This window comes from Arachis ipaensis, chromosome B3 (assembly GCF_059453495.1).
Source record: "Arachis ipaensis isolate K30076 ecotype BB chromosome B3, ASM5945349v1, whole genome shotgun sequence".
NCBI classification, from domain to species: domain Eukaryota; kingdom Viridiplantae; phylum Streptophyta; class Magnoliopsida; order Fabales; family Fabaceae; genus Arachis; species Arachis ipaensis.
Window position 1 is genome coordinate 3,783,089 of NC_142438.1, and position 11,357 is coordinate 3,794,445.

Consider the following 11,357-nt stretch of genomic DNA (forward strand, 5'->3'; position numbering starts at 1 on the left):
GACACTTCTAAGATTTGTGTCAAATAATTTCCAATTTAAATTGTTACAATGATGTTCTTAGTCTATATATATAGTAACTAAAATATTATTATTCTTATACTGACTCCCACTGTCCCACACTAGACATCGTTCAAGAGGTCAACAACCATCTGATAGCTATCATTTCTAGAGAAAACAAAAATTATATCTTAGTTTGGATTCCATTTGTATGGATGAAGGGAATATGGAGAGTCAACTAGATCTCTATGATTCTGAATTACTGAATAGCATAAATTGTTCTGGTTTGCCTCCACATAAATTAATACTTAAGGTTGGTGTTCCGGTGATGTTACTGATGAATAGTGACCAATCCAGTGGTCTTTGTAATGGTACAAGGCTACAAGTTAGGAAGTTTGAAAATTATGTCATAGAATGTGAAGTCTTAACGGGTAACAATGTTGATCATATTGCTTTGATTCCAAGAATGAATATGGTACCAACAAATGAAATCGTCCCAGTTAGATTCCAACGAAGATAGTTTCCCATAATAGTATTGTTTGCCATAACAATTAATAAGTTTCAGGGACAAACTTTATCTCATGTTGGATTGTACTTGTCCAAACCAATTTTTACACATGGCTAATTATATGTGGCACTTTCAAGAATTAAGAGTAAAAGAGGTTTAAAAATTTTACTTATGAATCACGTAGGAATGTCTGCAAATTCAACCATCAATGTTGTTTATAGAAAAATCTTTGAAAAAATAGTATTCTGATGTAAATATTTTAATTTTATTTTAAATTCTGTATCAGTGTATAATTATTTTACTTTAAAAAATATAAAATAATTATTACTTACTTTTTTAAGTTAAAATTTGATTTTGATAATAATTTTATAAATTTTTTAAAATAATAATTATTTTATATTTTTGTTTTAAATATTGAAGTATATAAATTTTTTTTTTAACTTTTATAAATTTTTCCGTTTTGAGCACGGTTCATACACTAGTTAGTTCAAAAATTACAACAGAAGTTAATATCACGTTGTAAGCAAGTATATATATTGTATAAGCCAAATATTAAAAACATGGGTAACACTACGGTACAGAGCTAATATACAGATTTTTTTTTTGGTATACTAATTTTGAGACACGTGTTTCTGTTATTTTTTTTATAACAATCAAAGCTGCTAACCCATAACTTGTTAAAAGGTTGGTTTGGCTTGGCTTGGCTGATCAGTTATATAAGGATTTTATATTTTAAATTATGTAACATTCTATCTGTGAGTGTCTTATTACTTTCTTTGAGCGATTAGATTCAGGATCCAAACATTAAATAAATTATAAAATCTTAAATAGTCATGGTCATATCATATATTATCTAGAATAATAATAATAATAATAATAATAATAATAATAATAATAATAATAAATAATTTTTATGTGATTTTATATTAATATATAATATTATATATTTAACATTTTTTATGAGTGTAAGTTGTTTTCAGTTAAAATTTAATTAATTCTATTTATAAGGTTATTCATATACTCAATTACTATTAATAAGTAATAATAAAGGATTGTTATTATTTTTATGCTAAATTGTCACTTTTAGAGTTGCTTACCTTGAGTATATAATTTAGATATACAATATTAGAAGAGTTTATATATATATATATATATATATATATATATATATATATATCGATAACAGTTAAAAGAAAAAAATTATTTATTCTCTTAGGGTTAAATTGGCTTCTATATACAGCGTGATGCTCTTCAATAAAATCCATTTCTATTTGTCTTTAACAAAAGTAATTTGTTTTACAGGTATACTGCACATACAAGCTTTTTTTGCTTATAAATCTTACAAGTTGGCACAAATCCAACAAAACACACGCGCATTAAATTCCCACATTTAAGAATAAATACACGCACGTTACTTAATCACTTCCTGTTTTCAAAGCGCGCTACTCACCATTATGAACGACTCTTCTTCTTCTTCTTCCTCGATGAAAACCACAACTGTCATTTTTCTTCGCGTTTCTCCTCCTCCTCCTCTTCTTCCTTCTTCTTCTCCTCATTCTTTGTGTTTCTCCTCCTTTTTCTTCGCGTGTTTCATCTTCATCGTCGTGTTTCTCCTCCTTCTTCTTTTGATTTTGTAACATTATGTATTTTTTTCTTCTTTGTTTGATTTTTTCCTCCCAAAAGAATTATGAGAATATGAAATAAGAAGAAGAAGAAGAAGAAGAAGAAGAAGAAGAAGAAGAAGAAGAAGCAACAGAAGATGAGGAGGAGGAAGAGGAAGAGGTCTGAATTATGCAGAACTCATCAGAATAAAAATACACCCAAATATCTTCGTTTTACACCCAAATATCTTTGTATTACACCCAAATATATTCGTTTTATACCCATTTTTTACCGCAGCAATGGCAAGAAGAGCTCTAACAGATGTGAGACGAGCAACAGGAGCAAAAGTCTCTTCATAGTCAATACCATACTCTTGCGTACAACCTTGAGCAACCAAGCGTGCCTTATAACGGTCAATAGAGCTATCAGAGCGAGTCTTGATCTTGTATACCCATCTACTGCCCACAACTTCCTGATTAGAAGGAGGATCAACCAAATTCAAAGTGTGTGCTTTTTCAAGTGCCTATATTTCTTCCTGCATTGCTTGTTGCCAATTTGGATTTGTGGAGGCTTCTCTAAACGACTTAGGTTCATGTTGATGAAGAATAGTAGAAAAGCAATAATGAACAAGAATATAAGGAGGTGGATTCCTTACCCTAGAAGAACGAGTGGGAGGAGGAGGCATGACGGTAGGAGCGGGATCGCCATCCGGTCTGGAATCATCGGGAGATGGAGAAGGCGGAAGAGTAGGAGGCTGTAGAGGATGACCCAAGATAGAACCTGTAGAATCATCACTAGGAAAAAGGTCAACATTGGGGTTAGTAAAGAAATGTGACTGAGTGGGAGGAATATACTCAAAGGAGAAAAAACGAGAAAATATGTGATGCTCCAAGAAGACAACATGACGAGATAAAAATCAAATTCGTCCCCAACGTTATTTTGGATTTAAAATCATCCTTAACATTATTTTTGGTATTAAAATCGTCAATTTTAATAAAAATTTTAATTTTATTATTAAATTAATCCTAATAAAAAATATAAATTAAAAAAAAAGGAAAGAACGCCGGGGGGAGGAAGAGGGGAAGGGAAGATGAGGGGGTGTTCATCACCCCTTTTTCTCATTGACATCTTCAGAAGAGAGAGAAAGAGAAGCAAAGACTTAAAGAGAAGGAAGCCTCGCCGTGCTTGGCCGTCGCGATCGCGACTCACTGTTGCCCTTGCAGCACCGCGATTCACCGTCGCCCTTGTAGCGCCGCGATTCACCGTCGCCCTTGCAGTATTGTGACTCCCCCTCGCCATCATCGTGACTCCCCCTCACAGCAATGCACCTGACCCTCACCTTCCTCGTATTCCTCGTCATCCTCGGGGAGGTGATGGTGCTGGTGGTGGTGTTGCTGCTACTGACCTCGTTGCCACTTCATGTCCTTGCCGTTGTACCTCGCCAATTCTACTTTTGTTTCTGCTTTTGCTTTCGATTCGACTTCTGCTTTTGTTTTGGCTTTGGCTTCTGCTTCTGATTCTGCTTCTACTTCTGCTTCTGTTATTTTTCTGATTTTCTTTTTATTGTATGTTGAATTTGATGTTGTTGTTTTTGAATTTGGATAATGTGTTATTGTTGGCATTGAATATTGTGTTCTTGAATCTGATTATTGGTATTTGGTGGGAGTAAGGAAGATGGTGGTTGTGATAAAAAGGTAGTGGTGGTGGAGGTTATTTTTGTCTGTAAAAAGTCAAAAGGACTATTTTAATATAAAAAATAATGTTAGGACGATTTTAAATCCAAAATAACGTTGGAGACGAATTTAATTTTGACCCTAAATCTTAGGAACCAAAACAGTATTTATCCCTATAAAATACATATTAAAAATAAAACAGCACAAGTATTTACATAAATATATAATGATTACTCTTTTAATGTATATATAATATTTTTAGTAAAAATAATCTTTGATATTATATAAATAACTATGAGCCTTAAAATTTTTATAAATTTATAATGTATATTTTTATGTGATTAAATTTTTATTATTTCATAAAATATTTTTTTACTTGTATTCATAATTATGTATTTAAAATTATTTTAAAATAATTATTAATTGTTACTATCATTTATTTGAGTTTGCATAATGTACGGATTTTATTCTAATTTTTTATAATGTCAAAGATATAAATAATACAATTTTTGTAAATTGAGAATTAAATCAATACAATTTATAAATTTTAAGGATCACTTTAAGATGTAATTTGTTGTTGTTATTAATAGTAATGTTGATTATTGTTCACCAAATCTATGTATTCCATTTCAAATATACTCGTGCATTTCCATTGTTTATTTTGTTTTCTACTTAGTTTGGTTGTTACTTATTTTTCACATTTTCTTCCAATTAGTTTTAATGCCGTATTCTTTAATATTAATGAGAACATTGTTTATATTTTGTTTATATCAAAAAGCCCTTTGTCAAGCCCATTAAGTCTCACCCAATCTTTTGTACAGTTGCAGCTCCATCACATTACAAGCCAGCCACCCTTCATCCCTAAAACAACCTTAGCTCAGTTGCTCTCTCACAAGAAAAATAGTGCCATGTGTCACTTATCTATTAAAGAAACGAGAATCTCTTTATCTCTGTACCAAAATAAGCTCTGTACGCTATAATTTTCCTAAAAACATACATACTATTCGCTGCACAATTTCAATCATCTCTTCATCCAGGGTAAAAAAGGGCATCACATCAGTTTTTCAGCAACACAAATTTGGAGTGAATTCCAATATTCGTGCCATATCTGAGTACTACAACCAAAAGCAAGTTTCAAATGTTGATTTTTATTTTCTTTCCTATAAATGCTCCATTAGAGATGAAGCAAAAACTATATGGTATGTACATCATAGAATGATAAAATTGTGATGTTCTGCCAGGAGGGAAAACAAAAAAAAAGGAAAATAGGGGGAAAAAAAAGAGCATTTTTATCCTATTATGTCCTATGTGTACTTGTTCTAGCTAGTTTGTGGCATTATCAAAGTTCACCATGGTTTGCTACTACTTCTTCTGGCTGTTGTTCAACATTTTTTTCATCTAGGGTGGTAGTTTCATTTTCATCTTGTTCTGAGGAAATAGTGAGTGGACCTTGTGGGGTTCCAAAAAGTGTTGTAAATATCTGTCTATGGCATTCATCACAAAAGTAGATATATGTGAAATGTCCTTCATATGGTAGCTTATGCACTGCAGCTCCAGGTAGTATTCGGTGCACGAAATCAGTCATTGATGGAGGAACCACTTTATCATCCATTCCCTGCAAACAATGCACAAGGATGAGTTGTATACTTTCATTTGAAACAAATATCATCAACAAACCAATTTAAACATTACATGAATCAAACAATGTCGTACTTCACCTGGGTTCATCCGGATACATTCATTAAAGGATGTACTAAGATGTAAATGAAGAAAGTAGTGTTTTACATTACTCAAACAAAGTTCTAATATCTTCATCCAAACAAAAATAACCTCTAAGCAAATGTAGTGTCCTTTTTCTTCTTCTTTCTTCTTTTTTCCCCCATATACTTGAAGAAACAGCTACCAAAAAACATAATCTGACATATTATCTATCTAGCAAAACTCAACATCTTGCAGAAACAACGGGTACAGCAAGGCAACAGTTGAAATGAGACACAATAGTATATATTTGTGTCAGTAGCATAAATTGTTGATTGAAGGAAAAAAAACTTTCATCAAAGTTTTCAATGTATGCAACCATTAAACATTTTCCATCCAATACATGCCATTTAGTGTACATTAAAGTAGTATGCTCTCGGTGGTTAGAAACTTAGAAAAGAGCAAATGTTAATGAATGTGAAGACGATAATTGATAGAGGTGTGCACATGACAAAAATATGGAAGGAAAAGCAAAATGGGATATTCTTACGTATAGTGATCTGCTTTGATAACAATAAATGAGGATAGTTTGCCTAAAATGGTTTGGGCATTTATGACCCACTAACACATTATTGACAAGAAGAATGCTTATGAAAACTAAAACCCAAAAAGCATGAATCGAAGTTAAGAATAATTATGCTAAAGTGATGATTATACTCCAAAATTGTCCACCATACTTGGATCCACTTCAGATACTGTATGCCTCCATTGGTATCACAACTTTAATGTTTCAAATTATTGGCCAGAAATTGTCCTAATTGGTTTTCAATTGTTTAAAAATTAAAACGGACTAAATCACATTTTAAACCATTCAAAACATTTAAAGCTTCTTGAGATAAAAATGTATTGCTTATTTGTAATACAAACAACATCATATCGTCCCAATATTTCACCATTGCTCATAAGGCTTTGGGAAAAGAAGTCCTTAGAAGAATGCTTGCAGAAGATTTTTATCAAATAAGAGTGAATGCTTTAGTAAATGAAGCTTGTATAGAGGGTGTAGTACTCTAAACATTGATGCACTCACTTGCCATATATGTATTGGGCCAAGAAAACCCGTGTATTCCTCCTGAACTTCAATGAACATTGACTTCAGCCAAATGAGCAAATCAGCACTTCCGCTCCGTTTTTTCTTCTGCAACTTGAGGTCCAACAGGCTGAAACCCCAGTTTGAGACCTGCAGAGCAGCTTCCTCCAAAAAGGGTTTTGCATTTCCTTGCCTGATTGATTCTTCCACATCCCTTTGCCAGAATTCCTCATAGATTGGATCTTCCATCAGTGCTTTATCCTGCAAGGAACCTTTCGTGAGGGGATATGCTTAATCCAAGTTACCGGAATGCAAGTGAAAGACAAACATAACATGGACATCACATGGAAGTGTAGATCTCTTGATATGGATACCAAACACATTTGTGTTGACCACAAGATAGAAATGGATGAGCAAAGCTTTTCTTACCCTCTTTCCCAGAGACAATGACAGCCACTTATCAATCTGACCATGCTTTCCTGACAAGAAGCTTCGCCGATAGAAGAAAGCGAGAAACCTAGGACACCTCCGAGCTAAAAAATACATGAATTTTCTTTTTCTTGTCCATTTGTCCCAGGCTCTTCGTCTCTCTTCCCTTGTCATGAGACGATCATATGGGTTTACCATGGGAGCAAACATGGCCGCACCTGAGATTTACTTAGATTTATTCCAAAATGCATGCCAAAATATACCATGTTTAAAAAGATGCAAGAACTATGTAGACCCATATCTCTGAGCTTTATCTCAACTTTAAACTAGTTATTCAGAACACCTTAATAAGCCTAAAATGTGACAATAACATAAATAAACAATAATAATTGTTTTGAAAAGTGAATAAGCAAGACACCGGCTATAAAAGCTCCGAGTTTTATCATGTTGAGTATATCCAAAGTTGCATGGAAACAAAAAGAAAAAGAACTATTGATACCTGCTAGTCTATCAGGAATGTATCTAAGTGCAGCCCAAGCATGCATACTTCCACTTGAGTAGCCAACAACCCAAAACTTTTTAAGGCCGAGCGAGTCTGCTAGAAATAACATATCTGCCGCTGAAGTTTCAAGATTTCGATTGGGATGTGGATCACTCTCCCCAAACCCAGGGAGATCATATGTCAGCAAGCAAATGCCGAACTCTTCAAGCAGTGAACCCTTAACTCCAGGAATTCCTAATTTTGAATTTGAAGATGGTTTCAACAGTCTATAATAGGATACCAAAAAAAATATTACAAAAACAACAGAACAAGAATTTAACACTTCAAACAACCTGCAAGCCGAGAGGAAAGAAAAGTATGAGGAGCAATCATTGAAAATCTAGCTCTGTTAGCAGGAATGCCTTGCTCCTTATACGCCAAATATCTTCCATCTGGAAGCACTATGCGAGCAGCACTAGGAGGATGCAGAAATACTTCCTTGACTTCCTTTGTCGAAGGGGATGATGGATCATGCTCTAAATTTAAATATATAGCTGCAAACATATCAACCAATCATGACATCTACCTATAGCTAGAATGTAACATCAAAGCACAACTTTTCCAATCCTGATTTCACCAACACATGTAGAACTTTATGAGTTTCTATTATTACTTGAAGAATGCATTACAAACCTTAGGCTGGAAACACAGGACAAAGAAGCTCATTTGGTTGTGGAGATAGAGATAGAGACAAAATAATTTCCATTTATAAGATAAATAATTCATGTATTTTCCGTATAAATGTCCTATACTTCTATATTTCAATATCAGCGATAATATCCAAACGCAGCCTTAAGGTATATATGACTAGGGGTAAACATGCAGCAGAAATTATCATCAATGAATTTAATGTGTAACACTGATCCATGAAAACTTCCATTCCATTTTTACCCCCTCAGTCTAAACATACCATAATACAAGAGAGTAAAATAAGAACTTAAATATAAGATTCAATTATATATATATATCATCCCCAATAACAGCAAAATGTAAGTAAGCCTAGTGTGGTATCAGCTAAATACTGAGTGTTCTATCAATCCAACCAAACTATATAAAATAAATCTATGAACTCAAAATCAGATTTATCCATATGGTGGCTCTAATAATAATAATAATAATAATAATAATAATAAAAGGACATAAATAGAAAATTAGAGTGATTGAAGTAGATTCAAGTCTCACCTGTAAAGGCAAGTAAGGAAACAAAGAAAATAACGGACCAAGCATGAAGTGGATCCTTATCTTCAGGTAAATACTCATTGAAGAAGCTCAATTTTCCACACACCTTGGAACAAGTTCCACCAACTCTTTTCCCAAAGTATGAATCCCTACCGAAATTCTTGACCAGGTAAGATTCTTCGTTGACGAGGCTTTGTTTCACAATGTCCCTGCAACCTTTGCCGAGCTCCACCGTCATTTCCGCCACACCTTTCATGAACTCCGTCACACCCTCCTTCACTCTCACCCATTCACCATCACCGCCACCGCCACCGCCAACAACAAATCCCGATGAGTTGTTGTTTCTGTTCATCTTTCTCTCTCTTCAGAGGGTCCACATTTTCTTAAGAAGAAGAACAACAACAATGAAGCGAAAAAAAAGGAAGGGGGAAAATGAGTATTTATTGAATTATTTAATTAATTAAATGATTTATTTGAGGTTGAATTTGAGAGTGAGTGAGTGAGCGAGTGAGTGAGTGGCGGTGAAGGAGGAATTTGGAGAGGCTTAAATGTTGACAAAAGAAAAAGACTCAAAAGGCAAAAGGAAAAAGGTGGTGGGTGAGAGCAAAAAATTGCAGTGCCTTTTTTAATGGTTATGGTTATAAGGAAGGAACATTTGGGACTTGGGAGCAAAACAAACAACCAAGTCTGTACCCTTTGCTCTTAAACGGTTACATGCCCATTCCCCTCTTTATATTCTACCTACATATAGTACTCATACATATTCATTTTATCTTTGAAATTGGTGAATAACTAAAGAGTAAAGGAAGAATTAGATTTTCGAAGATGTTAACTTTTTTTTTTTAACAAAAATATGAGACTCGAACTCTTAATTGACTAATTGAATATGGAGAGACTATGTCATTTGAGTTATAACTCATTAACTCGAAGATGTTAACTTTTGATTAATTAATTAGATCTTTTAACATATCAGATATTAAATATGTATATAATTTTTTTAACATATCCGATGGAATTGTTCATATATTTTACTATTTATAGTAGTGCATATTTTGTTACTCTTACATGAGCATGAAAACGATATAGTTTTGTACAGTGAAATTTTTATTATCTTTTGAGTTTTCATATATCATTTATCAACTTTTTTTATTTATCACAAATCCTATCAAAACAAGTAAAATTTCGTTCTAAAAATTATTATCTATATGACTATCTTTTATAGATAGACACATCAAAATAATTAACAGTACATATAAATATCACCATTAAATTTTAGTTGATAAAAAAGGATTTCATGTGTCTACCATTTGCTCTCCTAAACAACCAAATTAATACCTTTTTTTTTTAAAAAAAAATTAATTAGTTTGAAGTCAAAATCTTCATAGACCTCATGGTCACTTTGCTCATAACAAACTATTATTGAAGTGCACTTGTTTTCATATTTACATAATAATTAAGCATAACTGTTAGATGATAATTTGGTTTTCATGATATTTTTTGGATATGTCGATGATTAAACGGTCATGGATTGAATTTTTATTTAAAATTTTATCGTAATACATAAGGTAATATTTAAATTTTTTATATTTATTTAAACAAATTAGTAAACTATTTATTAAACCAACCTAAGTTGATTTTGTTATTTTGCTATATAATATTTTTTTTTTGGTTAATTTTGCTATATAATAATTTAATTAAATATATTGAATATATTAAATTATTTAATAATTTTTATCTATCATTTTTTAATAAAAACAACTTTATTTTAGTGATGATCGATATAATTTATCGTTCATATTAAGTGATTAATTCACCATTCAATAATTCAGGATTGACTAAAGAACTAACTAGTTATATAAAGTTCCTGGATTTTTTTTTCCTACTTAAAAAGGGTTGCATTCTAGTCTATAATGTGGATTACTAGGATTCTCCCACTCACTAAGATAGTCATAACAAATTGACAATGTTAATAAAAGTGCTATTAACATATGAAATAACAAATTGAACCACGATTTATTTTGTCTAAAGCACTTAAGCTTTTTCCCCCACATGTCATGACTATGAATGAGAAAAAATAAGTGGATATTAATTTGCAACATCATCAAAGATTATTTCAATGCCTGATAATTAATTAGGGATGCAAGTTCAATTGTTCAAAGTATATTAACTTTGTCAATATATTGCATAATTAAGCTGATTACCCACAAAGGCCACGTATTGCAATTTTTCCAACTTTATTTTATTTTATTTTATTTTATTTTATTGGGTATTAAGACAGATAGAATTATAATTGTGAACCTTTTTGCGAGTAAGGACTCGGAGCCCACACGACACATGCCTTGGATTTTTCTGAATATTATTTTATCATATTATATGAAGTTAATTTTATCCATCTTTGTCTACCAAATAAAAAAATATTAATAATTACCTTTCATTTCATTATTATATGCCACCTATAAGTCTTTATAACATAACCACATAGTTGAACCACTTTACCTGAATTATTATAGTACCTTGATGAGCTGGAAGAATGAACAAAACAAAAATGACACTATCATGTAGTTAATACACACATCTTTTAATTTTTATTTTGCCTTATTGCGTTAGGATTAACTTATTTGTGGTTCAAAATAAGCTATGATT

General features: G+C 32.1%; 1 protein-coding gene across 1 annotated transcript; it reads right to left on the reverse strand.

Moving 5' to 3' along the window:
• Positions 1–994: 994 nt before the first annotated feature.
• On the reverse strand, positions 995–9,476 carry LOC107629180 (uncharacterized). The gene is made up of 7 exons (XM_016331897.3): positions 8,718–9,476; positions 7,829–8,029; positions 7,494–7,730; positions 6,995–7,212; positions 6,566–6,826; positions 4,778–5,395; positions 995–1,075 (listed from the first exon to the last, which is right to left on the reverse strand). Exons 1-6 carry the CDS (start codon positions 9,064–9,066, stop codon positions 5,120–5,122), a joined length of 1,542 nt encoding a protein of 513 aa, XP_016187383.2. The 5' UTR covers positions 9,067–9,476; the 3' UTR covers positions 995–1,075; positions 4,778–5,119.
• Between the last annotated feature and the right edge of the window lie 1,881 nt (positions 9,477–11,357).

Excerpts from the sequence above, each read along its gene's own strand:
- LOC107629180 (XM_016331897.3), bottom strand. The coding sequence starts at position 9,066 with ATGAACAGAAACAACAACTCATCGGGATTTGTTGTTGGCGGTGGCGGT. Across the intron at positions 7,731-7,828 it reads TCTTTCCTCTCGGCTTGCAG|GAATTCCTGGAGTTAAGGGT; the intron begins GTTGTTTGAAGT and ends ATTCAAAATTAG. Across the intron at positions 5,396-6,565 it reads GCCCAATACATATATGGCAA|GGAATGGATGATAAAGTGGT; the intron begins GTGAGTGCATCA and ends CATTGTTTGCAG.